Below are 18,455 nucleotides of genomic sequence, written 5' to 3'. Positions count from 1 at the left end.
TTTCTGCAACTCTGGTTTCCATCCTCGTTTTTCCTCGGGACATGTGGAGCCTTCTGACTGTCCTGGGGTGGATTCTGTGGTGGATAGGTTGCAGCGGATCTGGAGTCATGTGGTGGACAACTTGAAGTTGTCACAGGAGAAGGCTCAGCGTTTTGCCAACCGCCGCCGCGGTGTGGGTCCCCGACTTCGCGTTGGGGATTTGGTATGGCTGTCTTCTCGATTTGTTCCTATGAAGGTCTCCTCTCCCAAATTTAAGCCTCGCTTCATTGGTCCTTACAAGATATTGGAAATCCTTAATCCTGTATCCTTTCGCCTGGATCTTCCGGTGTCGTTTGCCATTCACAACGTATTTCATAGGTCCTTGTTGCGGCGGTACGTTGTGCCTGTGGTCCCTTCTGCGGAGCCTCCTGCTCCGGTGTTGGTTGAGGGCGAGTTGGAGTACGTGGTGGAGAAGATCTTAGATTCTCGTCTCTCCAGGCGGAGGCTTCAATACCTGGTCAAGTGGAAGGGCTATGGTCAGGAGGATAATTCCTGGGTGGTCGCCTCTGATGTGCATGCGGCCGATTTGGTTCGTGCCTTTCACGCCGCTCATCCTGATCGCCCTGGTGGTCTTGGTGAGGGTTCGGTGACCCCTCACTAAGGGGGGGGTACTGTTGTGAATTTGCTTTTTGGCTCCCTCTAGTGGTTACTAGTGATTTGACTCTGGGTATGTCAGTCATCCCTTGTATGCTCACCTGGGCCGTTAGTTCAGGGGTGTTGCTATATAAGCTCCCTGGACCTTCAGTTCAATGCCTGGCAACGTTGTAATCAGAGCTAATCTGTTGTGCTCTTGTCTACTGATCCTGGTTCCTGCTAGATTAAGCTAAGTCTGCTTTCTTGCTTTTTGCTATTTGTTTTTGTTTGCATTTTTGTCCAGCTTGTACATAATCTGTATCCTAACCTTGCTGGAAGCTCTAGGGAGGCTGGAGTTCTCCCCCCGGGCCGTTAGACGGTTCGGGGGTTCTTGAATTTCCAGTGTGGAATTTTGATAGGGTTTTTGTTGACCATATAAGTTATCTTACTACATTCTGTTATTAGTAAGTGGGCCTCTCTTTGCTAAACCTAGTTCATCTCTGTGTTTGTCATTTCCTCTTACCTCACCGTTATTATTTGTGGGGGGCTTGTATCCAACTTTTGGGGTCTATTATCTGGAGGCAAGAGAGGTCTTTGTTTTCCTCTTCTAGGGGTAGTTAGTCCTCCGGCTGGCGCGAGACATCTAGCGACCAACGTAGGCATGTTCCCCGGCTACTTCTAGTGTTGGCGTTAGGAGTAGATATATGGTCAACCCAGTTACCACTGCCCTATGAGCTGGATTTTTGTACTTCGCAGACTTACTTGTTCCTCTGAGACCCTCGCCATTGGGGTCATAACATACAACCTCTGGACTTCACCATCCACTACAGACCCGGCAAACAAAATGGTAACGCCGATGGACGAAGTCGACAAACGGAACTTGTACCAACCCCATAAACTTCGGTCATCCCCAAACCGATCCGTTAAGGATCAGACTGTGTATACCGATCACGTCACTGAAAAGGGGAGCCGTGTGACAGAACCCCCCAGCACCCAGAATATGTTATGCAGTATATGTATGTATAATAGGTTCCACGTGAAATGCATCAGTCCACAGGCTGCGCCTCTGGACAAGATATTCTCCTTCTGACCTCCCCCACCTTTGTAATTCCCACAGTAAATATCGGCAGGCTCCGGCCACCTGCGGCTATTGTAATGTATGTCTGGCCTGCTGTTTTTCTATTGGCCTGCCCTCTGTATCTGTGTTATATATTCTGTGTGCTGTGAATAAAGTGTTGTTAGACTGGAAATACGTGGAGAAGCAGTGAGATATTATATGCACCCATGTAACCAAGGAATTCCAGCCAGCGTCCTTCATTCAGAATCCAGCCAAGGCAGAGTGGACCTCCTGAAACATGGGGTGGTACCTAAAGAGGTACTCCAGCACAGTAGACCCCGTTACAGGCTGTATCAGGTGTCGGCCGTTCTCAGCCACAGGACCTTCAAGTTGAAGTTACCCTCAGTAGTGCAGGTTCAGAACGTATTCCACAGGTCGTCGCTCTGGAGATTTGTTGCACCTAAGTCATTTCCGTCACCATCAGGCTGCATTTGCCGTAAACCTGAGGATCAGGTGACTGCGGAGGTGAATCCTAGTGGGATGAGGCGTGCTTACCTTATGTCATTTCCATTGAGGTCCAGTGTTAAGGGTCCAGAGGCCCGTCGTTGAAAGGGGGGTACTGTCGCGATTCATTTTTGGTTTCGTGGCAGCTCTGGTTTTGCTATAATTTAAATGTGTTTTTTTCTTTTTTGGGCCAACAAGGGTTATGTTGTTTTGTTGCTGGTCAGCTGATGTAGGTGGTGACCACTCCCTCCATCCTTTAAATAGTCACATGACGTGTCAGCTGACTGTTGGTAATAGAGTTATTCTATGAAGGCCAGCCTTAGAGTTTGGAGCTCTCTGTGCCAGTGGTTTATCTGCTACTTCTGTGTACTTTGGGGTCCTGCTTCCTTATCCTCTGCTGTGTGGAGCTTGACAGCAGAAGCTGGAGCTAAGTTTCTTGTTCCCTTTCCTTGTCTGTCTCATCAATTCAAAGAGAAAATAAAGTCCAAGCGAATGTGGCGCTAATCACCTTAGGATTTTTTAATATATCCACTTCCAATGAAAAACTATTACTAAAAGTTCATTTATTTTCTCCCCCCCAAAAAAAAGACAAAAAATATTTTTAAAATACAGTACAACGTGTTTCGGCTGCTATTTTTAGGCCAGGTTCACATTGCATTAACGGACTGCTGTTATCGGCACTTGCGTTATGTCGTTGCGCTAGCGCAGATAGAGTTAGCAGATGCTCTATCTGCGCTAGCAGTGACGGACCCGGAAACGCTGCAGCCCTCGTCCCAGGGTCCGTCAATCAATGACGACACATCGCTATCGCACGCCCACAATGGGCGTGCGCTAGCGATGCGCCCGACATTGGACTAAATGGCGGTGTTAACGGACTACGTTACACCGCGTTATGCTGCGGTGTAACGTAGTCCGTCTAACGGACGCCAAAAACGTAATGTGAACCCGGCCTTACAGTGCAGCCTTCATCAGGTAACAAAAAAACAAGCAACATACAAAAGCACTAGAAAGTGATGCTGTTAAATACATGGTGTTACATTGTTGTGAACAAACATAAAAATATTTGAAAGTATAAATATAATTATAAATATAATGCACTCTAATATTTTATAAAAAATACTACTATCGTCTCTACATGAATCAATTCATCCCATTAAAAAGCATTAGGGCGTTAGGGGAGCGGGGAGCTTAGGGCTAGGCTCAGGTTGTGGCTAGGAGGTGCCCCATCCCTCGCTCCCTACTGTTGGAGCCTTCTTCCCCCTTTTTCTATCCTGTTGTTGGTGTTTGTTGTGTCATCCGCTGGACTTACCCATGTCGGTTGTGACAGCTGGTGTCTCTATATGGCTGGTGTGTGCGTGACTGGTGTGTCTTTATGGCTGGTGTGTGTGTGGCTGATGTGTGTGTGGCTGATGTGTGTATGGCTGGCGTGTTTGTATATGGCTGGTATGTGTGTATGGCTGGTGTGTGTGTGTGTGTATGGCTGATGTGTGTGTGTGTGTATGGCTGATGTGTTTGTATATGGCTGGTGTGTTTGTATATGGCTGGTGTGTGTGTGGCTGGCTGGTGTGTGTGCATGTCTGGTGTGTGTATGGCTGGTCGTGTGTGTGTGTGTGTGGCTGGTGTGTCTTTATGGCTGGTGTGTTTGTATATGGCTGGTCGTGTGTGTGTGTGTGTGTCTGTTTATGGCTGGTGTGTTTGTATATGGCTGGTCGTGTGTGTGTGTGTGGCTGGCTGGTGTGTGTATGGCTGGTCGTGTGTGTGTGTGTGTGTATGGCTGGTGTGTCTTTATGGCTGGTCGTGTGTGTGTGTGTCTGTTTATGGCTGGTGTGTTTGTATATGGCTGGTCGTGTGTGTGTGTGTGTGGCTGGCTGGTGTGTGTGGCTGGCTGGTGTGTGTGCATGGCTGGTGTGTGTATGGCTGGTCGTGTGTGTGTGTGTATGGCTGGTGTGTCTTTATGGCTGGTGTGTTTGTATATGGCTGGTCGTGTGTGTGTGTGTCTGTTTATGGCTGGTGTGTGTGTCTTTATGGCTGGTGTGTGTGTGGATGGAGTTTGTAGATATATCGATGACGTTTGTGTATTTGTGAGCCCTAGTGCTATTGGTCATTCTTCTCTTTTCTTTTGTTGCAGATGTGTTTGACATCAGACATTTGTCCTCGGTGTTTGTACAAGTGAAGACAGCGGTGGGGCTGCAGCTGTTGTATGACCGGAATGGCCTGCGACTTTACCTACAAGTGGATGGACGCTGGAAAGACAACATCACCGGTCTCTGCGGGACATTCAATGACAATGCACAGGACGACTTTCTGTATGTACAAAGATACTTGTGTGTCAGTGCAGTGAGCATTGTTTGTGTGATGTCTAGTCCCGGATCGGCTAGCTGTCCACCGGGGCAGTTTCCAGATGAGTTCTTTAAATTGTTTCCATATTGGCACTTAGCGCTCACATACACAACACCTATGCACTCAGTGCTGTATAAGGCTATGTGCACACGATACGGATTTACTGCGGATCTGCAGAGGATTTTCCTGCGGAGAAACGCTGCAGATCCGCACTGTGATTTACAGTACAATGTAAAAAAAAAAATAGTTGTGCATATGGTGCGGATAAATCAGTGCGGAATTGCTGTGGATTTAAAAGAAGTGCATGTCACTTCTTTTGTGCGGATCTGCAGCGTTTCTGCACCGCTCCATGATAGAAATCCGCAGTGGCAAAAACTGCAGAAAATCCGCACAAAATCCGCATCAATTTCACGGCAAATCCGCACAAAATCCGCAGCAAATCCTCGGCTGCGGATTCTGCCAGGAGATGCGGATTTTGTGCAGAAAATTCTGCACCACTTTTCCTACGTGTGCACATAGCCTTAAAGGGAATCTGTCACCCCAAAATTGGCCTATACACTAAGGCCCCCGGCATCAGGGGCTTATCTCCAGCATTCTGTAATGCATTCTGTAATGCTGTAGATAAGCCCCCGATGTAAACTGAAAGATGAGAAAAAGAGGTTAGATTATACTCACCCAGGGGCGGTCTGGTCCGATGGGCGTCGCTGTCCGGGGCCTCCTATCTTCATATGATGTCTTCCTGCCGCGGCTCCTGCACAGGTGTACTGATCTATCCTGTTGATGGCAGAGCAAAGTACTGCAGTGCGCAGGTGCTGGGCCTCTCTGACCTTTCTCTGCGCACTGCAGGACTTTGCTCTGCCCTCAACAGGGAGATAAAGGACGCCTGTGCCGAAGCCGCAGCGTGAAGACCAGAAGAGGACGTCATGGAATGAAGATAGGAGGCGCCGAACCGTGACGCCCATCGGACCGGACTGCCCCTGGGTGAGTATAATCTAACCTCTTTTTCTCATCTTTCAGGATACATCGGGGGCTTATCTACAGCATTACAGAATGCATTACACAATGCTGGAGATAAACCCCTGATGCCGGGGGCCTTAGTTTATAGGCCAATTTTGGGGTGGCAGATTCCCTTTAAGTCCGATGATGGCCAGGTCCGGCATCAAGATCTGTTTTTGTATGCGGAGATCATGCTCTGCTCTTCTGTACTAGACATGGCAGAGGAATCTTCTCCTGAAATGGGCAGACAGTGTCACCTATGTGATGTATGCAGCAGTCTTGGTCAACTATATCATGTATACAGAAGTCTCAGTGTATACCATGTGATTTATACATCATTCTCGGTGTATTCTACGTGATGTATACAGCAGTCTCAGTGTATCCTCTATGGATATACAGCAATCTCAGTGTATCCTATGTGAAGTATACAGCAGTGTCAGTGTTACCTATGGGATGTATACTGCAGTCTCTATGTATTGTATGTGATGAATACAGCAGTGTCACCGAAATTCCAACCCATAAGACATCTATGATCTCCAGATGTCACCCTTACATAGAAAATCTGAAAGAAGAGCTTACGCTTCAAACTCTTACGTAGACCTCACACTGAACATATGGGGAAGAAAAGAAAATTAAGTATAGCTTTGAATTGAGAGAAAGTAATTAAAACGAGGGAAATAGGGAGAGAGATAAAGCTTTAAGCACTTTTAAAGCAGAAGGCCTCCTGCCATAGACAGGTAATTACTACAGAGGTCTATTGTGGAAAACAGAATATCTGCTGGGGGAAATACAGATGTAGAATTGTGTACGTACAAGGGGAGGGGTGGAGAGACTGCCTTTGTCCACGGATAGCAGCATTCTGAATTCAAAGCATTTGTATGAGAGTGCAGCGAGACTGCTGTCTCAGGGGTACAGATGGAATTATTGGGTTTTGTATCAATCAGATATTTATGGGATGTACGGTAGATTCTCTACGTCGTCACAAAGCAACAGATGTGACACATTCATTCAAATCGCCGTGTGGCCACTAGAACGCCTCCAATTTAATATTTGTCAGATAGACGATGCGAACCAGGTCATATTTGGTCTCTACATGAAGGCAAAGTAACTATCTTTAGAGGCATATTAAGAAAAAAGGAACAGCACAACACTTGTACTTATCTTCGGGTGCAGGGCCCCAGGTAACCAGTCCAACTGCGAACCAGGTCATATTTGGTCTCTACATGAAGGCAAAGTAACTATCTTTAGAGGCAGAGATATCTTTTAAATATTGGATCTCATAAAATCCTGAAGGGCTGAGCCCATCCCACAAGTAAGCTGACATGTGAGGTTATCAAGGAGAGGTGTGTGGGCGTAACTTAGAGCTAATAACAAGCAGAATCTGGGTTTGAATCCTTTGTCAGTACTTGGAGGCACAGATCGCTGCAGGTTCTGCCCATTTTCCAATCGGAAACATACTGTGCCATCCAGGATGAACTACTGTTCCTACAGGATGAAGCTGCTATGGTGAAAGAACATCCCCCAGACTTCATGTCTCCAATGGAAAGTTATGAATATTGGAGTCTGTATAGATCTGACAGTGAAGGGACATACATTTTCATCTTCAAGACTAATTAGAGAAGAATATGGATATTTTCTCATAACTGTGACACCTGCCTATAAACCCCAAATCAAAAGTGGTAAGATCGATGACACCAGCCATTTCATGTTTACAATTTATAAAACCGTAAAATATCAAAAAAATTGTGGTGATAGTCAGTCAGGAGGGAAGATATTGTTAATGTTGGGAATTTCATAAAATCCTGAAGGGCTGAGAACATCCCACAACCTGGCCCACATGAGGTCATCAATAGGTTTTGTGTTGTGAAATTGGATTCTGGGCTCCCCCGGTGGCCACTTGTGGAATTGTACTTGTGTGCATCATCCCCTCTGTTCACCTGCTCCTATCAGGATGTGGGAGTCGCTATATAACCTTGCTCCTCTGTCAGTTTCATGCCGGTCAACAATGTAATCAGAAGCCTTCTGTGCATGTTCCTGCTACTAGACAACTCCTAGCTAAGTTGGACTTTTGTCCTTGTGTGTTTTTGCATTTTGTTCCTGTTCACAGCTGCTGTTTCGTTACTGTGTCTGGAAAGCTCTTGTGAGCGGAAATTGCCACTCTGGTGTTATGAGTTAATGCTAGAGTCTTAAAGTAATTTCTGGATGGTGTTTTGATAGGGTTTTCTGCTGACCATGAAAGTGCCCTTTCTGTCTTCATGCTATCTAGTAAGCGGACCTCGATTTTGCTAAACCTATTTTCATACTACGTTTGTCTTTTCATCTAAAATCACCGCCAATATATGTGGGGGCCTCTGTCTGCCTTTTGGGAAAATTTCTCTAGAGGTGAGCCAGGACTGTCTTTTCCTCTGCTAGGATTAGGTAGTTCTCCGGCTGGCGCTGGGCATCTAGGGATAAAAAACGTAGGCATGCTACCCGGCCACTTCTAGTTGTGCGGCAGGTTTAGTTCATGGTCAGTATAGTTTCCATCTTCCAAGAGCTAGTTCTCATATATGCTGGGCTATGTTCTCTCGCCATTGAGAATCATGACAGTTTGACCGGCCCAAAAAAGGGTTAAATTACTGGCTGAGAAAGGAGAGAAAAAAGAAGTCTGCTACAATTTTTTTTTTTTTTCCTCTAGTTCTGAGTGTGCTCTTAATTGAATCACTTGCTAGTTTGCCTATGCTGCAGCCTTCCTCTCTTTCTCTCCTTCTAATCCTTGAATGGCTCTGTGTTCACCTGTTTCAAATGGATCTTCAGAGTGTAGCTACAGGTTTGAATAATCTCGCCACAAAGGTACAAAATTTGCAAGATTTTGTTGTTCATGCACCTATGTCTGAGCCTAGAATTCCTTTGCCTGAATTCTTCTCGGGGAATAGATCTCACTTTCAAAATTTTAAAAATAATTGCAAATTGTTTTTGTCCCTGAAGTCTCGCTCTGCCGGAGACCCTGCACAGCAGGTCAGGATTGTAATTTCCTTGCTCCGGGGCGACCCTCAGGACTGGGCTTTTGCATTGGCACCAGGGGATCCTGCGTTGCTCAATGTGGATGCGTTTTTTCTGGCCTTGGGGTTGCTTTATGAGGAACCTCATTTAGAGCTTCAGGCGGAAAAGGCCTTGATGTCCTTGTCTCAGGGGCAAGATGAAGCTGAAATATACTGCCAAAAATTCCGCAAATGGTCTGTGCTTACTCAGTGGAATGAGTGCGCCCTGGCGGCGATTTTCAGAGAAGGTCTCTCTGATGCCATTAAGGATGTTATGGTGGGGTTCCCTGTGCCTGCGAGTCTGAATGAGTCCATGACGATGGCTATTCAGATCGATAGGCGTCTGCGGGAGCGCAAACCTGTGCACCATTTGGCGGTGTCTACTGAGAAAACGCCAGAAAATATGCAATGTGATAGAATTCTGTCCAGAAGCGAGCGGCAGAATTTTAGACGAAAAAATGGGTTGTGCTTCTATTGTGGTGATTCAACTCACGTTATATCAGCATGCTTTAAGCGTACTAAGAAGCCTGACAAGTCTGTTTCAATTAGCACTTTACAGTCTAAGTTTATTCTATCTGTGACCCTGATTTGTTCTTTGTCATCTATTACCGCGGACGCCTATGTCGACTCTGGCGCTGCTTTGAGTCTGCCAGGCGCCTGAATCCTAGACAGGCGCGCTGGTCGTTGTTTTTCTCTCGGTTTAATTTTGTGGTGTCTTACCTACCGGGTTCTAAGAATGTTAAGGCGGATGCCCTTTCTAGGAGTTTTGAGCCTGACTCCCCTGGTAATTCTGAGCCCACAGGTATCCTTAAAGATGGAGTGATATTGTCTGCCGTTTCTCCAGACCTGCGGCGGGCCTTGCAGGAGTTTCAGGCGGATAGACCTGATCGTTGCCCACCTGGTAGACTGTTTGTTCCTGATGATTGGACCAGTAGAGTCATCTCTGAGGTTCATTCTTCTGCGTTGGCAGGTCATCCTGGAATCTTTGGTACCAGGGATTTGGTGGCAAGGTCCTTCTGGTGGCCTTCCCTGTCACGAGATGTGCGTGGCTTTGTGCAGTCTTGTGATGTTTGTGCTCGGGCCAAGCCTTGTTGTTCTCGGGCTAGTGGATTGTTGTTACCCTTGCCTATCCCGAAGAGGCCTTGGACGCACATCTCGATGGATTTTATTTCGGATCTGCCTGTTTCTCAGAAGATGTCTGTCATCTGGGTGGTGTGTGACCGTTTCTCTAAGATGGTCCATCTGGTTCCCTTGCCTAAGTTGCCTTCTTCTTCCGAGTTGGTTCCTCTGTTTTTTCAAAATGTTGTTCGTTTGCATGGTATTCCGGAGAATATCGTTTCTGACAGAGGGACCCAATTCGTGTCTAGATTTTGGCGGGCATTCTGTGCTAGGATGGGCATAGATTTGTCTTTTTCGTCTGCTTTCCATCCTCAGACTAATGGCCAGACCGAGCGGACTAATCAGACCTTGGAGACAGGGGCGGGCTGGGCCAGGTGGCACAGGGGCAAGCGCCCCCCGGGCCTGTCTCCTCAGCAGCAGATGCGGGCCGCCGGGCTTTCTGCTGCCTAGAAGATGGCTTTTGACACTGTTGTACTTTATCCTGTAAGTGGTGGCCGGCCATCCCTGAATTGTAGACACACCCACTCTGCACACTGTGGCCGTGCACTGTCTTCTGATCTCACCTCAGCAGCGCGCTGGCCGGGTTGCTTCCTCGTGGAGGACTGGAGAGCAGTTTGAGAGATAGAGGTCTGCAGGGGTCAGGAGATCAAGGACCCGGCCGGATCCTGCTTCTTGTGTCTGCAGTCGCTCTGAGGCACAGTGAGTGTGATGATTTATTAATAATAATAATAATCTTTATTTTTATATAGCGCTAACATATTCCGCAGCGCTTTACAGTTTGCACACATTATCGTCACTGTCCCCGTTGGGGCTCACAATCTAAATTCCCTATCAGTATGTCTTTTGGAATGTGGGAGGAAACCGGAGTACCCGGAGGAAACCCACGCAAACACGGAGAGAACATACAAACTCTTTGCAGATGTTGTCCTTGGTGGGGCTTGAACCCAGGACTCCAGCGCTGCAAGGCTGCTGTGCTATCCACTGCGCCACCGTGCACCCATTTGCACCCATTTGACCTTTCATGCAGCTCAGGTCACTATCAGTGGAGTTTTCGGCTCCTGCATCACCCGTTCAAGCTGATGCAATAACTCCCAGTCAGGGTCAGACACAAGTATACAGTCATCCTGACTGCTCATGAGCCTGGCTCCAGGACACCATATATCATATATAATTCCATCCATTATAATGTGAGGTCCAGGTATAATCCGTGCATGTAACACTGCAGGCATGTGCACATAGTATAGTACATCAGTGCACAGATTAGTGTATGCCTTGGATGTAATATTGTAATACAGACACCAGACGTCTCATGACTGTAGTCACAGTATATCATACACTAGACTTGGGCAAAGTGCAGTCTAAGGCTATATGCACACGTTCGGAATTGCCACAGAACTTTCTGTGGCAATTCCGCAACTCCCTGCAGCGAGAAATAAGCATGCGGAATTCGCACGCATTTTCCCGCTAAACACTAGCATTCTGCAAGCGTAATTAGCTTGCAGAATGCTAACATTTTCCAAGCGATCTGTAGCATTGCCTGGAAAACTGATTGACAGGTTGGTCCACAAACATAGTGTTTGACAAGTGTGACCATCTTTTTACTATAGATGCAGCCTATGCAGCATCAATAGTAAAAAGATATAATGTTAAAATAAAAAATTGTTCTATTCTCACCTTCCGGCAGCCGCTGCAGCCTTCTTGCTCCTTGCGATGCTCCCGGCAGCTCCTGTTCCCAGCGATGCCTCGCGGCAATGACCCCAGATGACGTAGCATCACACAGGACCGCTACGTCATCACAGGTCATTGTGCAAGGCATCACTGGGAACGGGAGCTGCCGGGAGCATCGCTAAGGCCTGGGCTGGATCCGGGGGCCAGCAGAAGGTGAGTATATAACTATTTTTTATTCCCATGGCCTGGAGGAGAGTCCCCTCTCCTCCACCCCGGGTACCATCCGCACATGATTCGCTTACTTTGTGTATGGTGGGCATAGCCCCATGCGGGAAGTAAGCAGATCAATGCACTCGTATGTGTATGGAATCGCCGTGATTCCTCACAAAGAATGAGCATGCTGCATATTTTTCCGGAATGCGATTCCGCCGCAGAAAAATATGCAGCATTAGCACAGCATTGCGGAATCCCATTGAATTCAATGGGTTGTGTTGTGTATGTGTTTATGCCGTGAAAAAAACTTGGCAAAAACGCATACAATCCGCAACGTATGCACAGCCCAAGGCCGGGTTCACATTTGCAAGCTCGCGCTTCACCCCCCGGTGCTGCTGGCGCAACTGGGGACCGGAGTGTGCGACTGCATAGAAATACATACACCCGCACGCTCCGGTCCTGAGTGCCGGGTATTGATGCAAGAGACTCGCGCAAATTTCTCGCATCACACTCGCAAATGTGACCCCGGCCTTAGGCCTGAAAACTGTGGTCCACGGGCTGCACTATGCCCTCCCAGGCCTGCATCCCTCAGGATGCACATAGCGGTGAATACATTGGTGGAGCGTGCAATAGAAATACTTGGCACTCAGGAAGTTGTAGTGAAAGAAAGCTAATTATATTTGGCAATCCTTATTATTCTTTTGGTCCTACATATGGGCTTTCATCAGAACTGATTGCATCTTGAGACAAGGATATTTAGACTGCATATATCAGCGCATTGTAATGCAACCCTGGTCACTAGCTAATGGCGCAATGCCACATGCTGCTGCACACGGTATAAACATTCTTATCGCAAGAGGCAGTCAGTTCTGATGAAAGCCCATATGTAGAACCAAAACATCAACAATAATAAGGATTGCCAAATGAAATTTGCTTTCTTTCACTGCAACTTCCTCAGTGCCAAGTTTTTCTATTGCATTATCTATGGGTTGAAACTCTACTTTGGCAGCTCATCTCACAGCAAGGAGTGCCGTATATCGTTTCTACACAATACATTGGTGGAGCACAGAGCCGCCAACACCTTCTTCCACCAATCAATGTGTGCGACTGAGCGCGCAGACGTGATGATGTCACTTCAAAGTGTCTGCTGTGCAAAGACTCCAGGGGAACAGGAGCAAGATGAGTGTGTTTATTTATGTGTATAGGATGTACGCCTATATATAGGAGGCTATGTGAGGACCCATACTGAATATAGGAGACTATGTGAGGGCTCATATTGTATATAGGGACTCATACTGTACATAGAGAGGCTACCGTATGTGAGGGCTCATGCTGAATATAGGGGAACATGTGGGGAATCACAGTGTATATAAAGGGCTATGTGGCTGTTTGTACTGTACATAGAGAGGTTATGTGAAGGCTCATACTGTGTCTAGGAGGCTATGTCAGGACTCATACTGTATATAGGGGCTATATGGGGCTCATACTGTATAAAGAGGCTATGTGAGGGCTCATGCTGAATATAGGTGGGTCTTGTGGGGCTCACACTGCATATAAGAGGCTGTGTTACAAATCATACTGTAGATAGAGAGGTTATGTGGAGGCTCATATTGCATATGGGGGGCTGTGTGTGGACTCATACTGTATATAGGGAAGATGTCAGGATACTTAAAGAGATCCTGTCACCAGGTCTTTCCCATATAACTTATGACCACCACCTTTCAACCCCATGTGACAGTGTTATGGAATGCTGTATATGATGCCCTGTAAGGTAAAAAAAAGGGTTTGATTATACTCACATACGGTGCGGTCCAGACCAATGGATGTCTCTGCTCTTGATCCAGTGCCTCTTCTCTTCTTGCGATGACGTTCTCCTTCCCTGCTTCGTTTGGATGACATGTCCTGCGTCATCCATTCAGTTCTCACCATCGCACTTCTGCACAGGCAGCAGGCACACGTCTATGTGCCTTATCAAGGGCAGAGCACAGTACTGCAATGCGCATGCGCCGATGCTCTTTGGCCTTTCCCGCACATGTGCAGAACAGCACTTTGCTCTTCCCTCAGCAGGGTAGATAGAAGGGCCCCTGCCGCCTGCACAGGAGCGTGATGGGGAACACTGTTTGGATGATGTAGGATGTGTCATCCACATGAAGCAGAGCCCCCACATGACCTTTAATATTATATGATATAATTATTAGATTTTAATATAAATTGTAATTAATATGTTAATAATAATATTGAGCAGAATTCATTTCAGTCTTTTGGTTTGGCCTCCATGACAGTTGTGGTGTCATGTGGCCCCTCTGAAAAATGATTCGCCCATACTGTGTACAGAGACATAAGATGGTTAGTACAGGATAATACGTGACTAATGTAATGTCTGATGTCTGTATATCGCATACCAGTCATATATTGTCCTGTACAGTATACTTTATGTAATTTACTGTGTGCATAAACATCTGATGTTCTATCCAGGATAAAGTGGGAATAGTATAATATATGATGTCTGTACTCAGAGTCATAGCACAATATATAAGTAACATATTATCCCGTACATACCATTTGTCGCCTGTAATCCTCCCATTAACAGTTTTTCCCCTAGTTTCCTTGTAGATGTTAGAGAAGTGTCAGTGTGTTAATATACTCACCTAGCGGCGCGCCGTGTTCTCCAGTATCCATCACCGCTCTGCTTCTCCTCTGAGTGACGTCTACTCTTCACTCTTCAGACTCCGGCTCCCGCTATGCTTTATGTGACCTGGACATGTCTTTACAATGTAATCCTATGGATCCTCATTGTGAGCCTCATTCTCACGCTCCATAGACTTATATTGTAAAAGCCACTTATGTGTCATATAGAGCCCAGCGTGACCTGGAGAGTTTGAATAGCCGTCAGGTGACTTAGAAGAGGAGTGGAACAACGCTAGACACAGGAGAAGACGGCGATATGTGAGTATACTACCACACTTACACGCTGCAATCAGTGAGTATCTTAACACACTGAAACAACACTAAACTAAAATTTACACAGGTTTGGAGCAAACAAGTTAATGGCGGCTTCTTAATGTGTTTTGTCTGTTTCACAATGGAGGTGAGTGTATATGAATCAATGCTATGAGGACAACATGCAATTTCCAAGCCTCATACTTTTTTTTCTAACACTGATTTCTGGGCTCTAGACAAATTTCTGCAGTCAGTCTGTGTGTGGCAGGTTATTGAATTGTGATAGAGTGCTGTGCACACACTGTCACGTGTTTGTGTTCCCAGCGTAGTGATTGCAAGTATGAGTTTGCATAGTTATAGTCAGGTGTAGTGTTGAGCATTCCGATACCGCAAGTATCGGGTATCGGCCGATACTTGCGGTATCGGAATTCCGATACCGAGATCCGATATTTTTGTGATATCGGAAGTTCCCAGTGTATGGTTCCCAGGGTCTGGAGGAGAGGAAACTCTCCTTCAGGCCCTGTGATCCATATTCATGTGTAAAATAAAGAATAAAAATAAAAAATAGGGATATACTCACCCTCTGACGCGCCCTGGTTGTAAACGCTGCAACCGGCAGCCTCCGTTCCTAAGAATGAATGAGTGAAGGACCTTCGATGACGTCGCAGCTTGTGATTGGTCGCGTGAGCGGTCACGTGACCGCTCACGTGACCAATCACAAGCCGCGACGTCATCGTAGGTCTTTCACTCCCTGCATTCTTATGAACGGAGGCAGACGCTTGGACCGGTGAGAGCCGGGGCCGCCGGAGGGGTGAGTATATCAATATTTTTTATTTTTATTCATTATTTTACACATGAATATGGATCCCAGGGCCTGAAGGAGAGTTTCCTCTCCTTCACACCCTGGGAACCATCCAGGATACCTTCCGATACTTGTGTCCCATTGATTTGTATTGGTATCGGGTATCGGCGATATCCGATACTTTCAAGTATCGGAAGGTATCGCTCAACACTAGTCACATGCCAACCAGGGCCGGTTTTAGACAAAGCAGGGCCCTGGGCAAAAGTTTAAAGTGGGTCCCCAAATTCTAACATATTGCACCATCGGATAGAAACATTTCAGCTGTATTTACTTGTGCTGAGTTCAGGCTGCTAAACGAGCGTGATCGACAATATTGAAGTCGTTTGACACTTGTTTCCCGGCCTCCTTAGGGTATGTGCACACGTGCACAATACAGGGCATCTTAGCTTCAGAGGCAGAGGGGGAGTGATGGGAGAGGTAGTGTCACCTGACGCACTCTCATCCATCACTGCTTTCAACTGTATCAGCCAATAAGTGGAATGCACGATGCAGGGGGGCGACACCGTGCCCCTCTTACTCGGGCCACTGGAGGTGCGGGGGCCCTAGGCAGCTAACTGGTCTGCATGCCCCTAACGCTGACCCTGGTGCAAACTAGTCTCAGACACCTCTCTGAGTAGCTGACTGATAGAAGTGGATGAGAATTTAGTCGCCATTTGACCACAAATATCCCATCATTTTTCCAGCTTTATCTTTTTATAGCCTTGTTACCTCTACTCCCTTTATGAATCAGCCACAGGTAAACACAGTAAGGATGGGCTGCCGGTAATGGGCCACTGCTGTGTACTTGCCCCCCAGGCCAAAATTTGCCAGCCAGCCCCTGCTTGGAGACATATTTGAGGTGTTTTGTGTCTGCGGACCAGGATGATTGGGTTGCTTTTTTGCCTTTGGCGGAGTTCGCCCTCAATAATCGGGCCAGCTCTGCCACCTTGGTGTCCCCGTTTTTCTGTAATTCGGGGTTTCATCCTCGATTTTCCTCCGGTCAAGTGGAATCTTCGGATTGTCCTGGAGTGGATGCTGTGGTGGAGAGGTTGCATCAGATTTGGGGGCAGGTGGTGGACAATTTGAAGTTGTCCCAGGAGAAGACTCAGCTTTTTGCCAACCGCCGTCGTCGTGTTGGTCCTCGGCTTTGTGTTGGGGACTTGGTGTGGTTGTCTTCTCGTTTTGTCCCTATGAGGGTTTCTTCTCCTAAGTTTAAGCCTCGGTTCATCGGCCCGTACAAGATATTGGAGATTCTTAACCCTGTGTCCTTCCGTTTGGACCTCCCTGCATCCTTTTCGATTCATAATGTTTTTCATCGGTCATTGTTGCGCAGGTATGAGGTACCGGCTGTGCCTTCCGTTGAGCCTCCTGCTCCGGTGTTGGTTGAGGGTGAGTTGGAGTACGTTGTGGAAAAGATCTTAGACTCTCGTGTTTCCAGACGGAAACTCCAGTATCTGGTCAAATGGAAGGGATACGGTCAGGAGGATAATTCTTGGGTCACGGCCTCTGATGTTCATGCCTCCGATCTTGTCCGTGCCTTTCATAGGGCTCATCCTGATCGCCCTGGTGGTTCTGGTGAGGGTTCGGTACCCCCTCCTTGAGGGGGGGGTACTGTTGTGAAATTGGATTCTGGGCTCCCCCGGTGGCCACTTGTGGAATTGTACTTGTGTGCATCATCCCCTCTGTTCACCTGCTCCTATCAGGATGTGGGAGTCGCTATATAACCTTGCTCCTCTGTCAGTTTCATGCCGGTCAACAATGTAATCAGAAGCCTTCTGTGCATGTTCCTGCTACTAGACAACTCCTAGCTAAGTTGGACTTTTGTCCTTGTGTGTTTTTGCATTTTGTTCCTGTTCACAGCTGCTGTTTCGTTACTGTGTCTGGAAAGCTCTTGTGAGCGGAAATTGCCACTCTGGTGTTATGAGTTAATGCTAGAGTCTTAAAGTAATTTCTGGATGGTGTTTTGATAGGGTTTTCTGCTGACCATGAAAGTGCCCTTTCTGTCTTCATGCTATCTAGTAAGCGGACCTCGATTTTGCTAAACCTATTTTCATACTACGTTTGTCTTTTCATCTAAAATCACCGCCAATATATGTGGGGGCCTCTGTCTGCCTTTTGGGAAAATTTCTCTAGAGGTGAGCCAGGACTGTCTTTTCCTCTGCTAGGATTAGGTAGTTCTCCGGCTGGCGCTGGGCATCTAGGGATAAAAAACGTAGGCATGCTACCCGGCCACTTCTAGTTGTGCGGCAGGTTTAGTTCATGGTCAGTATAGTTTCCATCTTCCAAGAGCTAGTTCTCATATATGCTGGGCTATGTTCTCTCGCCATTGAGAATCATGACAGTTTTGAGTGTGTGTAACTCAGGTGCTGATAAAAAGTCAAGGTGAATTATGATCGGTGTTCAATGCTCAGGAAGATACATATCAGTGTAGGCTTCATCCCGTTAATCAGATGTTTCCAATCAGATTTCTTCCATCCACTACCTGAGCCATCTATGTTTCCAACGTAGTAAGATTCTCTGTTAATTCATTTTTATTTTATGCAACTATATATGCTGTATGGATTTGTCCACTTTGTAAAATCTTAAGATTTTACAAATACTTCCTATTGTCTAGGATTAAATATAAAATATAATAGTTCTGTTCCTTTTGTTCTGTAAACCGCACCCGAAGACATGCACTACCAGCATCAGGCATCCAGTCAGCCTGTATAAAAACGACTGAGTTGGCAGCGAGTAGTTCTTGGGATAACGTGTACCTATCCATGACCGTACCTAGAGTATATATGAATCGCCCCCAGGCGCAGGGCAGTGGGGTACTCGGTACCGGGTCCCTTCTGTCTCGGTTCTGGGGATGTCACGGTGGCCCGACCCAGTCCATGGCCCTGCTAAGGGGCGTCCAATTAAAAGGGGTGATGAGTTTGTCAAGTGTTCGTGACGCCACCTGTGGTGTTCGGTCAGGGTGACGGACGCTGCTTAGGGGTCCGCTGGGGTGATGTTATGGCAGCTAGATGGAATACCTTCCCACAGGTGAAGTATGTCCCCAGGGCTTCCCAGTAAGGTAGATGATGATGGTGTAGGTTGCAGTAAATAACGAGGACACAGGGTTGCAGTCTCTTTACCTTTTACTGTAGACTTCAGCGTCCAC

At 46.9% G+C, this 18,455-nt stretch overlaps 1 protein-coding gene across 1 annotated transcript in view; it reads left to right on the top strand.

The window, feature by feature from the left end:
• Positions 1–18,455, top strand: part of OTOG (otogelin) — a 1,016,637-nt gene that overhangs the window by 405,320 nt on the left and 592,862 nt on the right. Inside the window, exon 17 of the mRNA XM_077292284.1 lies at positions 4,302–4,479. Coding sequence (XP_077148399.1) covers positions 4,302–4,479 — 178 coding nt within the window. The remainder of the gene's footprint in view (positions 1–4,301; positions 4,480–18,455) is intronic.

This window comes from Ranitomeya variabilis, chromosome 2 (genome assembly GCF_051348905.1).
Source record: "Ranitomeya variabilis isolate aRanVar5 chromosome 2, aRanVar5.hap1, whole genome shotgun sequence".
Taxonomy (NCBI): domain Eukaryota; kingdom Metazoa; phylum Chordata; class Amphibia; order Anura; family Dendrobatidae; genus Ranitomeya; species Ranitomeya variabilis.
This window is presented reverse-complemented; position numbering and strand designations above follow the sequence as displayed.